This window comes from Vombatus ursinus, unplaced genomic scaffold (genome assembly GCF_900497805.2).
Source record: "Vombatus ursinus unplaced genomic scaffold, bare-nosed wombat genome assembly UNPS02014832.1, whole genome shotgun sequence".
Taxonomy (NCBI): domain Eukaryota; kingdom Metazoa; phylum Chordata; class Mammalia; order Diprotodontia; family Vombatidae; genus Vombatus; species Vombatus ursinus.
The window spans coordinates 17,484,839-17,504,498 of NW_020954610.1; the positions used below are offsets into that span (position 1 = coordinate 17,484,839).

Below are 19,660 nucleotides of genomic sequence, written 5' to 3' on the forward strand. Positions count from 1 at the left end.
CCAGAGAATCATTTGTTAAACATTTACCAGCACACCACTAGGAAAGGCATGGCAAGAACTGAATAGGATGAGGAGGTGGAGGGGTTGTGATATTCATTCAACGAGAAAATCATGGATCCATGGAGGTCACTGCTTGAAAAAGAAGGGTCATACATGACCCAGCATATTAAGAGAACAAGATTTTGAAAATGCCAATATCCATGGATGCTTTCAGTAAACTTTCTTCAAAAGCTGGTCAGACATTTCTAAGATGCAAGTGTTTCACCGTTACACTGAGCCAAATCTCTAAGCACGCTAAGCAGAACTTAGAAGGCAAAATGACAAACAGGCACTGACTACGGCCTGACTATGCCAATAAACTATCGCATACAAATAGAATGGAATATTACACTGTAATGAATTATAATTGCAAAGAATTTAAAGAAACATGGGGACACAATAGGAACTGAAGAGTTAAAAAACACGCAAACATACAAAGCCATACACACAACATATATTATGACAACACTGTAAAAACAATAATCCTTGAGATAAATATAATGGTGGACAATGTATCCTTTCTCTTAATAATCATTAACTTACAAAAGTTAAAAGTAGCATGTACTACTTGAGACAGTCACACTAATTTAGGGCAGTTTTGCTCAACTTTTTAGGGAATTTCTTTTGCAGAGGGAGTTGGTTGGATGTCTGTTGGGAAGTGTTTATTGTATGAAAACAATGTATATCCATTAAATTATTTTTAAACAGTTTGTTTTCTTAGAAGGGACAAACAATCCCCTTGCCATTTGGTTTGCACCATGAATAAATGAATGCATGCATGAATGAATGAATGAAAAAGCATTTGTCAAACACTTACTACCAGCCAAGCATTGGGAACAGAGAAAAAACAAAATGTCTGTGCTTTCTATCAAGGATCTAACACTTTCATTGAAGGTAACACATAATAGGAAACCCATTTTCAGGGCAGAGAGAAAGCCCTGGATGTCCTAAGGGTTCAGCAGTGAGGCAGATAATAAGACTCAGGGTTTAGGTTCTATTGGTAAGCCAGATGACAGTGCTAAGGGCAAATGGTAAGGCCTACAGGACCTTCAGAGGCAGTGGTAGTATAGATGGTTTTCTATGTCACCAGAAGGAATAGGATTGGTGATTCTCATCTCATCCAAAGCATGTGAAAAGGCAAGCAATTTGCATAAGTTTTGGAAAGTAGACTCTTCAGATAAGAGAGTTAGAAGAAATTTTAGAGGTCATCCAACCTTTCATTACACTGAGAAGTAAACAAGCCAAAGAGGTAAAGGAATTTGACCAAAGTCCTTAAGAATCCAATTTGGATTCAATAAACATTTTATTTGATCCAGCCGAATTCAATGAACTCTCTCTCAGTTTTTAATCCCTCCCCTACCCATGCATAATAATTCCAGACTCCAAATTGTTTTCTATACTGGGAACCTGAGCCTTTTCCTTCAGCACGTTTTTTTCTAGTTCTCCTCCTGACTCCCCAAATCTATTATCCCTAAAGTGAAGTTTCACTGTCAGCTATTCATCTGCTTACTATATCCTTTCATCACATAGATCAAACTCAAAGTCTAGCCCAGCCAAGACTGGACTATCTTTACAAATTTCAAAGTAGTAGAGTACCAATAATTGAGACTTTACTGGACATCATTAGGGTCAATCCTTACATTGTCCATCATGTCCAAAGCATCATTTTCATTTAGTTCCTTCCTTCCAAGGAAGATGATGCAGATACTTCCAATATTTTTACAAATCCAAGTTCCCACTGTGATCAGGACGATAATAGCATAAAGGGTTTTCAAGTTAAGTTGCATGAGTTATTCTTGTAGTCCAACTAGCTAAGCTAATTAACCCAACTATATTTGATATATTTGGGGAGTGTTTGTGGCAAAGAATTAACTTCCCATATGGGTGAGTCCAGACATTGTGGGAATTTACAAGACTCCTAATTAAATTTCAATAACTCCATAGTAATCCTATCAGACTTCAAAGGGGATACTGAAGATGATCAAGTCACATAGAATCTCAAGGTTGTCCAACCCTCTCATTTTATAGATGAAGAAACTAAGGCTGAAAGAGGTGAAATCATCTGTCCAAGGTCACACGTGAAGTCAGTGGCAGAGCCACGACTCAGGCTGGAGATGAAGCATGGTATAGTGGATAAAGTCAGTCAACAAACATTTATTAAATGTTTACTATGCACCAGGTGCTGAGCTAAGCACTAGTGGCACAAAGAAAGGGAAAAACAACCCCTGCCCTCAAAAAGCTCATAATCTAATGGAGAACTGGCCTAGAGTGTGGAAGACATGAATTCAAGACCCACCACTAACACATATTGGATGTTTCATTCCAAGCAAGTAACTTAGTAGCTCAGTGCCCCCAAGCAATTCTCTAAGTCTAAAAGTAGCAAAGCAGTAGACTATCTACCATGTTAGAGAGGATCCCCACACTGTAAGTTCTTATACCAGTTAAATCAAAGGGGGAGGAGGAAAAGAGAGAGGAAGAGGAGGAGATTGTCCAGAACAGGGTGGAAGACCATATGAAGATTGACTAAAGGAACTAGGGATAATTTGACTAGAGAAGATTTGGGGGAGCATGACAGTTGATCTCCAGGTCTGTGAAAGGCTACTACATGGAAGAAGGACTTGCCTTGGTCTGCTTGGCCCCAGAAATTGTAACCAGGAGGAGAATCTGAAAGATTAGGCTTGATATCAGGAAAAATTTACTACCAATTAGAGCAATCCAAAAGTGGAATGGGTTGCCTGGGGACAGATTGGGTTCCTCTTCCCTGGAGGTTTTCAATTCAACCAGTCAAGAATGTACTAAGTGCTTCCTAGGGGCAGCAAGGTGGTGCAGTGGCCAGGAGTCAGGAAGATTCCTCTTCGTGAGTTCAAATCCAGCCTCAAACATTTACTAGCTGTGTGACCCTGGACAAGTTACTTAGTCCTGTATGCTTTAGTTCCTCATCTGTAAAATAAGCTAGAGAAAGGAATGGAAAACCATTCCAATATCTCTGCCAAGAAAACCCCTAATAGGGTCATGGAGAATTGGACACAACTGAAAAAAGACTTAGATACAATAAGAAACTGAAATAGTCCTTATCCTTTAGGAGATTATATTTTGTTGGGAATAAGCAATACATACATAGAAAATTCAATTTAAAAATAAAAATATATATATATATATATATTTCAAAATTGGGGGAGAGGAAAGGGGACATTACTTACTAGGGGGACCAGGATAGACTTCTTGGAGGAAGTTGCACTTGAACTGAACTCTGAAGGAAAGTAGGGATTTTAGGTGGCAGTCTATTCCAGACATGTGGGATAGCCTCTGCCGAGGCAGGGAGATGAAAGTTGGAGCAGTCCAAGGAACAGCAAGCTAGAATTCTGAGTGCTGAAGAAGTGGTCAAGTGTCATAACCCTGGAAATACAATCTGTTGTCCAGAGCATGAAGAAGATCTCTAAATGCCAAGTAGAAGAGTTAGTATTTTATCCTAAAGCAAGAAGGCATGGCTACAGCTTCTTGAGCCAAGGGCAGAACCATGTTTTGGAATATCATTTCACTGTCATGTAAAGGATAGACTCCTGGATGCACAGAGACTAATTAGAAAGTTCTTGCAGTATTCCAGGTGAGAGGTAATGGAGATCAGAACTAGTATAATTCAAATAACAACTGGTCAGAGATGTTTTAAGAGGGAATTCTTCTTTGAGTAAGGGTTGGACTATTGTTTCTATTTATATGCACGTGTGTTGTTTTTTCCCCATAAAATATAAATTCCTTGAGGGCAAGAAGTGTTTCATTTTTGTCTCACAGTTGCCCCTGAAGGCCCTCCCAACTCTGAGATTCTGTGGATCCGATTTGGGAATTCTATTAAAGAGTAGAAAGTCTAAGACGCCGCCATCCCAAGAATAAGGTGAAATTTTAAGTGTGATAGGAAACTCTTAAGCAAATGATTCTGTACAATATTCTAGGTCAGGAGTGGGAAACCTGTACCTAGATCACAAAACATTTTCTAAGGACTGTGACAATTGTCATTTCCAGAAATGACAGTGCTCTTTCTTCTGTGCCGCACTAAGTCAAAATCTGTTTTCCTTTAACTTCTCTCTGGAGCAGCTACAAATACTCTTTCAGTTGTTTGACTACAATTACATCAGAGCAAACTTTCCCAGTTCTCTCAATCATACCTCATAAAACATTGCATAACGGGGAGCAGCACTTGTTATATGGAGGTTAGGCGGTTTACCTTTAAGTGAACAGAGAGAACATCCTTGGGTTTTAATTTTTTAAAGGAATGAAAGTTTAAATCACTGATACAGTTTTCTTGCTGCCCAAGGAATTGAAAGTGCAGCCTATGGGGAGTTAGTAATCTGTAGGTTTAGCAGAATTCTCATTATGTGAAAGAAACACTTTACTGACCCTGTGATACTGCTGATAGGGTTACTGTAGAGGTAGAGGCAAGTAGTATTTTATTTTAATTAATGAAGAATTATATCCTTTTTAATGCTGTTTTAAATAAATTTGTTTTCATTTCATTTTACTGTCCACAAATAATGTGTTACTTTACAATCCTGAGCTTTAATCATTCACTGGACTAGACTAAGTTAGGCCTGGCCCATAATATCTGGCATCGGTTGCCTAAGGCAGATTGCAATAACTTTGGATTTCATTTTGTTATTAAATAAGGAAAAAGGGTAATCCAATCAGGTGACTGAATGGCCAGATACTTATGGTTGCAATACTGTCAGGCTTATATGGGGAGCCCTCTCTGGGATAATAAGGGATCCTTCACTAACTATATAGGATTAGACCAATGGATGCTTAAGGAGCTTGACCAGGAAAGTAAAAATATAGCAAAGACCAGTATTCTTTGGCTCTTGCTAACAGTTTTAGGAAAGCTGGATCATCAATAAATAGAAAACAAGAAGAAATCATGGTTGTGAGTGTGTTTGGTACTTAAGGATAGGTATGAAAGCACTTTTACTTAAGGCTCATATCTAGAAGGCAGAGAGGCCAAAACTAAATTGAACTAAATTCTACTAAATTGAACCTACATTCAGTTAAATTGAAAAGTTCAATACTTGTGGTGTAAAAATCAATAGGCTTCAGATAGACTCTGACTTAGAGATCTAGCTGAAGAATGTCTTAAATCTCTCACTGAGATTAGGACTTTAAAGAAAGACAACGGGAATAGAAGCAACAATGAGAATTGGAAACCTCACTGGTACAAAGAAAATTTTGGATTTATCCCATTACTATTCCATGATACCACCCTCCCCCGAGGAGTTCCTCTAAAAGTGACTCAGAGGGTAGACAGGCTTTCACCACCAGAGGACTTGGAAGGCTACTGGAAAAGTTTGAACAGCAAGCCAATGAGTCATTAGAATGATAGTCAATGTGAATGTGGTCTAAAATCACTAATAGAATTTCTTTCAGCTACGGAGTTCCCTCAGGTTAGACAGCTTACAGAGTATTTGATCTTGCAAAATTAGGTGAATCAGCTAGATGTGCTGGGTGGCTATCCAAGTGAATAGACCCATCAAAACAAACTGGAGATAATGGGAAGAAGTATTGTGCAGACTGCTGTATTAGATGGGCAGGAAGTGATAATATTTTCTCCTGGAAGTAATTTTTGATATGACTCTTGAACGGGGTTGACAAGAAGATCATCAGCCTACAGAGGTATTATTAAAACTGTATTGAGATATCAAAGAACATGCACTTAAAGGTTCCTCTGCGCCACTCAAACTTGGGACAACCCCCAAAGCCCTCATCCCACTAGATTATTCTGAGCCATCCATGTCATGGCCAGCAGATCCGAGGGGCTGCTGGGCTGAGTCCACTTAGGGGAAGGGTTGCAATTCCCCTAAGGCTTAGGCTGTTCCAAACAGGCTGCTAGATATAGACAACTGGGCTACTCTTACATCTCAATATGTCTCTAGAGGTACCCTAATTTCGGTCAGAAGTTCTGAATGGAAGAACCCTTAAATCCATGGTCTTTGATGTCCCAGTACAATTTTAATAATACCTCTGTAGGCTAATGATTAATCATCTGCTTGTCAAAAGAAGGAACATTCTTGCTCAAGTGGGGGTAGATTAAATACCATGCCCTGCCCAAGGCTAATCAGAGGAAGTTCATCATAGGCATAGAAACTGTTTATTCCTGGGAGTCACTAGCTGTGCCCATGCCTGGAAAGCTCTTCCTCCTCATCTCTGCCTCCTACCTTCCCTGGCATCCTTCAAATTTAACTAAAGTCTCACCTCCTTAATTTTCTAGTCCTCCCTAATTTTAGTACCTTCACACTAAGACTTGATTTAATCATTTTTCAGTAATGTCCAACTCTTCATGACCCCTTTTAGGGATTTTCTTAGCAAAGATACTGCAGTGGTTTGCCATTTCCTTCTCCAACTCATTTTATAGATGAGGAAACTGAGGTAAACAGGGTTAAGTGACTTGCTCAGGGTAACAGCTAGTAAGTGTCTGAGGCTAGATTTGAATTCAGGTTTTCCTGACCCCAGGCCCAGCACTCTACACTGTACCAACTGGCTGCCCTCTAAAACTACCCCAAATTTATCTTGTATGCATTTTCCTTTGCACACAGTTGTTTGCATGTTGTCTCATCCATTAGACTGTGGGGCCTCAAGAGCAGCAATTGTATTTGGGTTTTCTTTGTATCTCCAGCAATTAGCAATTCTGAAAATCAGTTTCTGGACTATTACCCCAGTTGTTATTGAATATCTTCCTTCATTTAGATTTGCTACTGATGCACAGAGTGATGCAGGATGATCTCTCTAACAATATGGGTAGGATTCTATTATTAAGAGGAAATGATAAATTCAACATCTTGCTCCTTCAGGCATTGGGGCCTTGCATGAACAAATTGTGGCTTTGCCAAAGGTAGAGACCTCCAGGCCTGGTCCCAATATTTTTCATCTTCCACTAAACCTCAAATACAAGGACTTAGTTCTTGAGGAAAGCTGCTTTGTCTGATAGCTCCACACAACTGGACCTGAGGAGTCACTAATCCAACAGTAGGGAATAACCTTATGTCTGAGGTTTCTGGCAAGTCTTCTTCTGGTTGTATGTTTTGATCTTCTTTGTCATCAAAGAAAGATTCTATGGTCTGACTTTTTTTGTGCAGTTTGTTCATGATCCCAGCCAATTACTTGAGTTTTAAACTCTTTGTTAAGGTATGGGTCTACTTCCAGTGTGGAGAATGTACTGTCCCAAGTTTTGGGGGTTTTGTGCAGCTGTTTTCAGAGATACTTCTAGGGACCTGAAAATTTTCAGTTCTTCCAAGGTGGTATGATCAAGGGTGAGGTGTTTACTCTTTTCTTGGCGTGGGCTCTGGTTTATGAGTGACCTAAAGCACTCTTTTCTGTCTTGGAACTGTGAGGAGGATTCCCTCTCCATCGCCACCATAAGCTCCACTGCGCCAGCACTCCTCCTCACCCCAGGACTGCCACCCAGAACTGCGACCCAGATCCAAGCATGGGCAAAGCAAGAGAATGCTTGCCAACAAAGAGATCCCTGCAATCCCACTCTGATCAGCCACTTGATTCCCCCTCAGTCTGTGGGCTCAGAGCTCCAGAAACAGCTGCTGCCCCAGGGCTGTGCCGGGACTAGGGCTGGACCAAGCTCCTCTCTCACTGAGGTCCAACAGATCTTTCCTACTGACCTTCTAATTTGTCTTTGGTGTTTGTGGGCTGAGAAGTCTGGAAATCGACACAGCTCCCCTTGATTCAATCCCCTGAGGACTACTCCAGGTTTGCTGAGGCCCTGTCTTTGCCTGCATGGCCCACACTGAACTGTGCTCTTCTCCCAGCCTAGAGCAATAGACCTTTCCAATCAACTATCCAGGTTGTCTTAGGCTGGAAATTTGTTTCACTCTGTCTTCCTGTGGGTTCTGCTGCTCTAGAATTTGTTTAGAACTATTTTTTCCAGGTATTTGGGAGGGCTTGGGGGACAGCTCAAGCAAATCACTGCTTTTACTCTGCCAGCTTGGCTCTGCCTAGCTTCTGCCTTTGAAAAACCAGCATGGCATGATCCCACATGGTTCTTAACTACCTGTGGTTGGCAAACATTGGCCCTATTCTCCTATCTCAGGATAAAGGTTTTACCTTTATTGCAATAGATCCTTATTCAAAATATAGCATTACAGAGCCAGTTAAATTCACCACCATAGCAATCACCCTAAAAATCCTTACAAAACATATCTGTCTTCCTTATGGATCTCCCTGCACTACTCCCTCTGATTAAAAGCTCCCATTTTACTGTTGTGTACATCCAAGATTGGGCCCATTTCTATCACATTTACTGGGTTTCCCATGTCCCATACCATCCTCAGGCTGCTGGCACTGTTGAACATTGACCCAGACTTTTAAAACAATAGCTTCCTTGTCCCGCCCCTGATCATTAGGCCTAGGTGTCCTATCTCCTAGATGCTGTGTCTATATTAAATCAATACCAAAATAAGAAGAGATGGTTCTGGGATAGCAGTTTCTTGGCTCCTAGAAAGAATCTGGGGGACTAACGAGTAAAAAATCTGAAAAGTGTTTGGGGTAGATATGCCTTCAGCATATCTAGCATATTCAGCAAAGGGCTTTAAATGTCTCTGATGGACACAAACGTGCCCTACAAACAAATGTAGTTGATAAGAAGCATAAGCAAAATTCTTTCATTGGCTCTGATCCCAAAGAGGAGAATTGTTCAGGCTAATACTCTCCAGGACAGATCCACGGTTACCTCCTATGCATCAGTATAAATAAAAAATCCCATCTGTCCCACACCTCTGTCCTGTCCCTCAAATGCCAGCCATGCAACTCACAGCTCAGCCTACAGGGAAGGCTTGCCAGGACCCCCAGACCAGAGATTATCCCCCATTACTGGATTAATCGCTGCTCAAGTCGCGTTATGGGGGAAAAAAATAGAAAACAATTTTTACTTCATTATAGGAAAGGTGAATTTACCTGGAAGAAAGGGAATCCTTTAGCTGACTTGGTGTAAATCCCAAGTCCCTGAATAAAGCTGAGAGGGAGTCTTCACCTAGGCACCACAGAAGAAGAAGTCCATTCCTCAGTAAGGGCCTGTGGGGCAAAAATTCTGCTTATGAGCCTCCTGGGAAAAGGAAGATTTTGGCAAATGGGACAAGGAACACTAAGTGGATAGCAGTATGAAATGAGTCTTGGGCTCAATTCAGGCTCTTGGGCATGTTTCATGACTGTGGCTCATAGCCTTTTAATTATCTTGTGACAGATATCCCTGACCTTTAATAATATATATAAGGAATTGTCAATGATGCTAGAGGCATCAGCACTGATGTTGTGGACTTGATGTTCCTGGTACTGGTTCCATTCATCCTTGTTTCATTTTGTTTTGGTTTTACATTGGAAAACCCATTAGAGACTTCCTCTGATACTATCCGCATAGTGTGCATTGTACTTTTTAAAGAACTTTTTGATGGTTTTGTGTTCTTATTATTTGCATTAAGCTCTTCCACCAATGCTGCTTAGGCTAGACTTGCCCTGAGATCAAAACTGTTTTAAGACCATTTTAGTGGTGAAAGGTCACCTAGAAATTTGGGGGGCACTTAGCCCAAGGGGAAAGATATGGTAGGAGCAATTTTTATGTATTCTGAGTTGGTTTCCTTTTAAGAAGGCAGGGAGATTATCTATGGGTTTGGACTGGTCTAAGGGATTCAGGTTTGAATAACTGGTTTGTCTTCCTTATTGCCAAAGTAAAAAAGTTCAGCCTATGGGGAGTTGGTGCTATGAAGATTTAGTGGAGTTCCCACTCCCCTGCACAGATTCCTTTCTGACCTAGTGTCAGAAAGTGGAGGTAAAAACGTAGTAGCATAGTAGTTCTTAGTAGAACTAAGACTTGTTTCGTTTTTAACCTTATTTTAAGTAGTTTTTATTTCATCGTATGGTCTATGAGTATTGCAGTGCATTCCAATCCTGAGCCTGAATCACTGGAGAAACCTGAGTTAAGTCTGGCCCAGAATACATGATTTTAAGACCCTTTGACAACTTGACTGCCATTCTCTAAAGTGTGGCATCTACCAATATAATAACAATACTACCTAAATTAATTTACTTATTCGGCAAATTCACAAGATTCAACAAACTCCCAAAAGAATATTTTATGGAACTAACTAAAACAACAAAATTCATGTGGAAGAAGAAAAGGTCAAGGATCTCAAAGGTAATAATGAAAAAAAGTGAAAGGAAAGGGACCTATCCATACTTGATCTCAAACTGTTTTACAAAGCAGTCATCATTAAAATGATTTGGTACTGGTTACAAAAATAAAAGAGAGGTTGATCAGTACAAAAGATCATGCACACAAAATACAGATGTAAACAAAGACAGTAGCCTAGTGTTCGATAAACCCAAAGACCCCATTTACTTGGGGGAAGGGGGGAGGTCATTATTTGAAAAAAACTGCTGGTCAGCAAGTCTGGCAGAAATTGTTTAGATCAACGCCACACCATATACCAAAATAAGTTCCAAATGGATACATGATTTAAACATAAAATCTCACATCATAAGTAAATTAGATGAAGCAAGGAAAAAATTACCTTCAGATCTATGGAGAGAAGAAAAGTTCATTCATGACTAAACAAATGGTTGAGAGGATCACACAAGATAAAATGGAAAATTTTGATTATATTAAATTTAAAAGGTTTTGCACAAATTCAATGTAGTGAAAATTATAAGAGAAATGGGTAACACAAAAAAAAATCTTTGCAATAAGTTTTTTCAGGTAAAGGTCTCATTTCCAAGATATATATGGAAATGATTCAGATTTATAAGACTAAGATCTATTCACCAATAGATAAATGATCAAAGGATATGAACAAGCGGTTTTCAAAGAAAGAAGTCCAAGCTCTCACAATCATAAAAAAATCTTCTAAATAAATAATAATCAACAAAATATAAATTAAAGGAACTTTGAGGTTTCACCTCACATCTATCAGATCGTCAAAAATGGTAAATGTTGGAGGGACTGTGGAAGTAAAGAAACGTTGGTACTCTGTTACTGGAGCTGTAAACTGCCTTTTGTGGAAGGCAATTTGGAATTATTCCAAGGAAGTTATCAAATTGTGCATACCCTATGACCCAGATATACCATTTTTAGATCCATACTCCAACAAAATCAAAGAAGGAGGAAAAAAATCTATGTGTTCAAAAATATGTACAACTACTCTTTTTATGGTAGTCAAAAATTGGAAACTAAAGGGATATCTTCCTATTGGGAAATGGATAAACAAATAGAATATTATTATGTCATAAGAAATTATGAAATGGACAATTTCAGAGGGAACTGGGAACACTATGAAATAATGAAGAGCAAAGTGAGCAGAACTAGGAAACCAATTCATATCATAACATTATACAGAAAAACAATTTTGAAAGACCTTAGAACTCTGATCAACATAATAATAAACCACAAGTTCAAAAGAATAAACATGCCACTCACCTCCTGAAAGAGAGGTGATGAACTTTGAAAGACAGGTGATACCTTTTCAGACATGGCCAATGTGGGGATTTGTTTTGCCAAACTATGAAGCTATATATTGATGGATTTGGTTTTGGGGTTTGTCTTTTTTTTTTTCTTAATGGGGAGATTTACCAAGAGGGGCAGATTTTTTTTTTATATACTTACTACAGGATCCAAAGGACTTATGATGAAAAAATGCTATCCACCTCCAGAGAAAAAACTGATGGAGTCTGCAGATTGAAGCATAGTTTTTTTAAACTTTCTTTATTGTTCTTAGGTTTTTTTTTTTTTGGTCTGTATTTTCTTTTGTAACATAGCTAATGTGGAAATGTTTTGCATGACTGCATATGGATAATCTATATCAAATTGTTTGCCTTCTCAAGGAGGGGGGAGGGAAGGGAGTGTGAGAGAGAATTCGGAACTTAAAGTTTAAAAAAAATGTTAAAAAAAATTTTCACAATCAATTGAGAAAAAAATAAAAAACAACAAAATATATGTACAAAATCAAATAAATATAAATATGGTATATATTGTATTTTATTATATAATATGTAAATTTTAAAATCAACAATAAAATATATGTACAAAATAAATAAATTAAAAAATGCCTGTCACTTGACAAAAAAAATTAAACAATAAACATAAATAAAAGGAGAGGGGTAGTAGTGTCCAGAACTAACACAAGGCACCAATACCGAATACAGCAAGTTTATTACTTCTCTCGATTTGGGTGCTATTTTTATATTAGCCTAAAATCGAGTTAACTTTCATAACAACTGTGTCATACTCATGTTGACTCATCAAGCTCATGGTAAACTAGTACCTAAACATCTGTCTGACAAGCAACTAATTGTCTCAACTTCTCATGTGTAATTAATATAGAAAGTCCACTTGTAATGTCTGACTAATGAATAACTAGAAAAAAAATCAATCAATTCAACAACGGCTACAAACAGACTGTGAGCAAGACCCCAATTTGTTTTGATTTTGTTTTGCTTTCCCAGGATACTTTGCTTAAGGTCATAACAAACAAGACCAACTCCTCATCATCCTTTATTAATACATTTTACATAAAAAGTGACTTCCTCTCATAGGATCTGTCAGTGAGTTTACAAACCCCAAAGTAGTTCCTTTCCATGTTATCAACTTCTGAGTATACACCAGCTGTCTTTACCCATATTACCTGTTTTAGAAGAATGACGTGGTAAGCACTGAATAATTGGTTCTAAAGGACAAGTGTTTGTGCAAAGACCATACCAAAAAAGTAAAGCATTATTTTGGGAAAAGCATGCACAATACCAGCACAGTTGGGTCTTTGGGAACAGGCACATAGACAGAACTGACAGCATTAAACATCTACCTGCATGATATTACTGAACAGAAGAAAAGTATTATAGTTAGAAAGGCCTTTAGATATCATTGACTCTAATCCTCTTATTTTGGGCACCTAGGTGGCACAGTGGATCAATCGAACACTGGACTTCGAAGACTCATCTTCCTGAGTTCAAATCCAGACTCAGACATTTACTAGCTGTGTGACCCTGGGCAAGTCACTTAATCCTCTTTGCCTCAGTTTCCTCACCTATAAAATGAGGTGGAGAGGGAAACAGCAAACCACTCCAGTATCTCTACCAAGAAAACACCAAGGAGGGTTAAAGAAAGTTGGACACAACTGAAAAATGACTTAACAAATCCCCTCAATTTAGAGATTAAGTGGCTAAAGTCCAGAAAGCTTAAATAAATAGTTGTTGGCAAATCATCTCTTTGTATATCCAGTGCTTAGCACAATGCCTGGCACATAACAGGTGCTTGACTAACTCAGTAGGCCAAGATTACATAGCTAATAAATGGCAAAGCTAAAATGAGAGCACAGATTTTCTTTGTCCAATATATTCCTTTCATTTAAACACCTTGCTGCCATTATTTGAGCAGAGAGAAGACACTTCTACTTAAGGGAGAAAACAACAACCAAAAACCCCATTTCCGACCTCATCAGTGATGTCTGAAATTCCACAGAAAGGAGTTATTTCTTTAGATTCAGGCTTAGTCCCCTATTAAAATGTAAATATCCTAGTATGGGGAAAAAGTAGCAAGGAAATTTTACCAACTTCTCCTTGTTACAGTGGTCAGCAAATCACTTGGGACAAGCAATAGTTTTGATATGGTTTTATTTTGAGACAGCAATATTCATTCACACGTGGTTTTACTAACAATAGGCTGATTCAGAACATCTGACTTTGACTAGATGAAACAATATTGAACTAATTCCCCAAATTTAATCAGTTCTCTGTGTACTGAGTGCTGGATTTCATGCTATTGACATATATTTCTTCCTTCTTTTTTGCCATGGTTTTAAGAACGGATGTTAATAACCAAGATTAGAAGGAAAGCGGAAAGCTGGGAAACAATTTTTACGGCCAGTATTTTCTGATAAAAGCTTCATTTCTAAAATACACAGAGAACTGAGTCAAATTTATAGGAATACAAGTCATTCTCCAATTGATAAATGGTCAAAGGATATGAACAGGCAGTTTTCAGAGGAAGAAATTAAAGCTATCTGTAATAATATGAAAAAATGCTCTAAATCACTATTGATTAGAAGAATGCAAATCAAAACAACTCTGAGTTACTACCTCTCACCTATCAGATTGGCTAATATGATGGAAAAGGAAAATGATAAATGTTGGTGAAGATGTGGGAAGATTGGGACACTGATGTGGAGTTGTGAACTGATCCAACCATTTTGGAAAACAATTTGGAACTAAGCCCGAAGGCAACCAAACCATGCATATCCTTTGATCCAGTAATACCACTACTAGGTCTGTATCCCAAAGAGATCATAAAAAAAGGGGAAAGGACCCACATGTACAAAATATTTATAGTAGCTCTTTTTGTGGTGGCAAAGAATTAGAAATTGAAGGGATGTCCATCAATTGAGGAATGGATGAACAAGTTGTGGTATATGAATGTAAAGGAATACTATTTTGCTATAAGAAATGATGAGCGGGTGGACTTCAGAAAAACCTGGAAAGATTTGCATGAACTGATGCTGAGTGAAGTGAGCAGAATCAGGAGAACATCGTCCACAGCAACTGCAACATTGTGCATGATTAACTATGATAGACTTAGTTCTTCTCAGCAATACAATGATCCAAGACAATTCCAAAAGACTTGTGATGGAAAAAGCTAAACATATCCAGAGAAAGAACTATGGAGTCTCAATGCAGATTGAAGCATACTATTTCCACTTTTTTTGTTTGTTTTTTCTTTCTCGTGATTTTTTCCTTTTGTTCTGATTCTTCTTTCATAACATGACTAACGTGGAAATACGTTTAACATGATCGTACATGTATAACCTATATCAGATTGCTTGCTGTTTTGGGGAAGAGGAAGGGGGGGAGAAAAATTTGGAACTCTAAATTTTACAAAAATAAATGCTGAAAAGTATCTTTACATGTAATTGAAAAAATAAGTTACTATTAAGAAAAAAAAGAATGGATACTACGCTAAGGAAGTTGCAGGATTTAAAAAGAACGTTTCAATGACTGAGATACTTCAATGTCTGTTGGTGTGGGGAAGTCAAATGTTGCAAAGCTCATTCAAGCCATCAGAGAGCCAGGATTTTTCCCCCAGAAGCACAAAGGAAAATATGTTAGAAAATTTAAAATGAGGACAAAAACTGACAAATTGTTTTTGTGAAACAGCTTACAAATCTGAATCATTTCCTGTGCTAGTTCTCACTGGGCAGGCAGGATACACAGAAAAATAAGACATTGTCCTTGATTTCAAGGAGCTTAAAATTTGGCAGGAGAGATAACAAATGCCGATAAAATAGCTATAAATTAAGGTAGAAAATGAATATACAGTAGTAACGGTGTAGATGAAGTGCTATGACAGCAGATGTAGGAGCAATGACTTCTGACTAGGGAAAGTAGGGAAGGCTTCACAGAGGATGTAGCATTTGCTCTAGGTCTTGCAGGAAGAGTGGAAATTTTGACAGGTGGGACTGAGTGCAGGGGATCGAAAAGTATGAGCAAAGGAACTCAAGTATGTGAAAGTACTCACATCTTATACTTTCTGTCTTCCCATAGCCCCTAGCATATTCCTTATATATAGTGAGCATTCAATAAATGTTGGTTAAGTCAGTCAACAATCAACATGCTTTTACTAAGTGCTTACTATGTGACAGGCACTATGTGTATGTGTATATATTTATTCCATATGTATATATGGAATAAATATAAAAAATAAATATATTCATTATATTTATATACTATATGTAATTCATATATTATATTATAAACATTCTATATAGAATTACAGAAATTTCCAAATGGAGATGGAATGCTGCAGCATAGTCTTGTATCATGTCACAAATCTTGAAAGGTTAATTTATCCAAGATATGGAGATGTTTATGGAGTTTAGATGGATATATGTGTATGTGTGTATATGTGTATATATACATATACACACATATATACAGTGAAGTATATATAACTGTATATACATGCTGTATATTACATATATGTATATAGAAATGTATAATTATAGATATAGATATACACACACAGTTATATATACACCATGTTCTAGGTGTTTTGTTGTTTCAAGTCATACAGTTCATATAAATCATATGATGTCTTCTTTTCTATATGTAAATTTTTTAAAATTCAAGGCCCTGTAAAATCTGGCTCCAACTTGTTTTTCCAAGTTTCTCTTCCACCTTTCTCCTTCATGCAATCAACATTTCAGTCAAAATGTAGAACTCACAGCCCTCCTTTCCCCTCTTACCCTACCTTTTCCCAGTCTTTGCTCATGCCACACCTCATACCTCTTCTCTCCACCTACAACTGTTGAAATGATGCAGTGTACTACAATGGAAACAGCCCTAATTTGGGAACCAGAAGACCTGACTTATGTCCTGCCTTTGTCACTTATTACCTGTGTAACCTTGACTGTGTCACTTAATCTGGTTGGGCCTAATTGGCAAAATGAATGGGTTGGACCAGATGACTTCTAAAGATTCCTTCCATTTCTAAATCTATGATACCAAATACCACCATTGCTTCAAGACCCAACCCAGTTGCCACCTCTACTCTGATGCCAACTGAAAGTGCTCTCCGCCTCCTCAAATTTCTCATAGCACTTGGAATCTTTCCCTTGCATCCTATTTTGTTTTGTTTATGTTATTTATGTAACCTTCTTAACCTTATCTCCCCAGATCATATACCCTGAAAGACGGGGCTATGTCTTTATGAACCTCAATTTTTAATTATTTCATTGAACTGTGTGACCACCACAAGTTATTAAACCTCTCTAAACCTTAATTTCTTCATCTGTCAAATGGAGGTAAAAATTCCTATAGCATCAATTTCACTGGGTTGTTGTAAGACTCAAAAGAAAAAAACATGTCAAGCATTTTGCCAACTGTAAAGTGTTAAATAGTTTTCAGTTATTATTCTAGGGTCTTTCAAACTGTACTTCTTTTCCAGTTGGTTTCTATTATTTGCTTATCAGGTTATATACCTTGGGGAATATTTGCAATGTTACTGTAAGAGAGAAAAAGGAGAGAGAGAAAGAAGGGGGGGAGTGGAGAGAGGGGGAAGGGAAAGGGAGAGGAGGAGGGAAGAGGGGGTAAAGGGGTAGAGGGAGAGGGAAAGAGAGAGAGAAAAAATATGATTAAAAATTTAAAAAAAAATCTTCCACCTCCAGAGGAATGGGGTCTTTGGAACTGTACCTGGGTCAACAGGGTTGGGTGAGTGCAATTGCTTACACCTCTGTGAGCTCTGGAAATGGGTGTGTCTGTCTTTCCCCCGGGGTGCAAGCTCTATAAACAGCTCAGGCTCCGGCCCTCGGGAGCCGCCCTAGTCTCGATCCACCCTCAGTGATGCCCAGCTGCGGGGAAGCCAACTCACTTACCCGGGGCGCCCAGGGCGCGGCTGGCTGGGCGCAACAGCTTCACCAGCAGCAGCTGGAGGAGGAGGAGGAAAAGCCGGCCCTGCTGACCCCGCAGTAAGGGGAAGGGGCCGTTACTGCAGATGCCTCTCCAGGGGTCCCTGCCCTCACGGACCATATCGTCTGGCCCCTTGTTCTAGGTTAGCAGAGTATCTTTGAGGTGAAAGCAGGGCCTTATGTATCTCGCCCGGACTGGGGACTGAGCTTCTCCTGAGCGGTCTGATAAACCCTCCTCCACCCCCTGGGGAGGGGTAGCCCAGGCCTGTGGCAGTTTCCGGACTAAGGAGGGTGTGGGTTGTGAGATGTAGGGCGGGGTAGGTGGAGAAAAGAGGGGAAGAAAGTGCGCCCCTCACCCACTCTTTGGGTAACTAATCCCACCTTGGTACTTTGTATTAAAAAAAATATAATTTGTGGGCCTTCCTGTTGCCAAACCCCTTCCTAATCCATCTTTCTTAGCCCCTCACCTGCCCCTTTCTTATGTGCAAGCAGCCCCTTTTTCATACATTAACGTATGTACACATATAATACATTTGTCTCCCTTTTCCCCCTGAAACTGACATTTCCTCTTTCATAACCATACCGTCCCCCTGCCCCCTCCTTCCTCTTGGTCCAGTTCCAGGCCAGCATGAGTGGTGGCCCTGATAAGGGCTAAATTTGCCCTCCTGCTTAAAATATATATATATTGCTGTCAAGAAAAGGTTAAAAATGAACCATTCCTTGCTATGTTGTAACAGTGTCCAAAAAAAGAGACAAAAGCTGCATTATATTTTATTTAAAAAATGATAGCTGCCATGGCATAATAGTCAAGCTTGGCCTCACAGACTAGTTGGGAAAATAAAACTCACTCTGCACCTTGGCACCTATTGGGAGACAATAGGAGAGGAATGTTGCGTATAGTGTCAGACACAGCTGTTACTTTTTCTGAATTGCTTTTTATTTTCTTTAATTTTTAATTTTTATTATAAGGATTAGTTCACTGTGGGAAGAGAGAAAGAGGAAAAGAAATTCAGAAATAAAGATGTGGTAAATACCAAGGAGCAATGAAAATAAGGCTTTTTTGTTGTTTTGTTTTGGTTTGTTAGCTCTCTGTGACCTTGAGGAAGTCACTACAAGTACACAGGCCTAAGTTTTCCCATCCCTTAAAATGAGGAACATTAGAAGAGACGGTATCCAAGGTCTGTCCCAAATTTAAATCCCATAATCCTATGAGTATGTCTTACCAAAAAAAAAAAAATTCAAATAGTAAAACCCTAGTCTCAAAGAGATGGATGGCATGTGGTTTTTCTGCAGTATTCACACTTTAGCTCACAGATATAGAACATTTTATGGTTCCAGAGCTCAATCTCATTTGATCATCACAACAAGGAGGGTGGGGGAGAGGAAGGGTGAAGATTATTCTGAGGGCTATTTTCTAATTTTTTGTAAGTGAAGAACTTGAGGCTTAGAGAAATAAAGTGATTTACCCAAAGTAGCACACAAATTAGAGGCTGAATTAGATTTCATCTCAAAGCTCTTTCCCCCATATCAAGCTCCTTCCAGAATAAGGGCTCTCCGTAATTTTTCAGTATGTGTGTGTGTGTGTGTGTGTGTGTGTGTGTAATGTATGTATGTGTGTATATAGATATATATGTGTGTATAGATACATATATGTGTATAGATATATGTGTGTGTATATATATGTATATGTATGTGTGTATGTGTGTGTATATATATATATATATATATATATACACACATATATATAAATATATGTAACATTTACTAAATGTGCAAAGGTATTTATGAGAACCATTCTGAAAATCTCCAATTCTACCCTGGACATTTTAACCATGCCTCTGGGAAAAATATAGAGGAAATAATGGAGATTTAAACATCGTAGATGGTGTCTATTGGACATACTCTTAACAGGGTATATTTTAGATTGGATTTGGAAAGTAGGTCAGAGGTCACATAGCCACCGTAACACCTGTGAGCACTTAATAAATATTACATGATGCTGATGATGTGGAAGGAAAATTTAGGGTTCAATAAAACTGGTACCCAAAGAGACAAACATTTCAGCAATTTTTCTGAAGATACTTTTACCCTTTGTAATAAAGGCCTGTGTTCCAAGCAAAGATTATCAACTTCAAGACAGCTTTTTCCACACTCCTGTTTAAGTGGGTACCATTTTTTTATTTTAAATTAAT

General features: G+C 38.5%; 1 protein-coding gene across 1 annotated transcript in view; it reads right to left on the reverse strand.

Annotated features, from left to right (window-relative positions):
* The window catches only part of SUSD1 (sushi domain containing 1), a 327,082-nt gene extending 309,406 nt beyond the window's left edge, over positions 1–17,676 (reverse strand). Inside the window, exon 1 of the mRNA XM_027839015.1 lies at positions 17,436–17,676. Within this exon, the coding sequence (XP_027694816.1) occupies positions 17,436–17,589 (154 nt within the window). The 5' untranslated portion in view covers positions 17,590–17,676. The remainder of the gene's footprint in view (positions 1–17,435) is intronic.
* Positions 17,677–19,660: the final 1,984 nt, after the last annotated feature.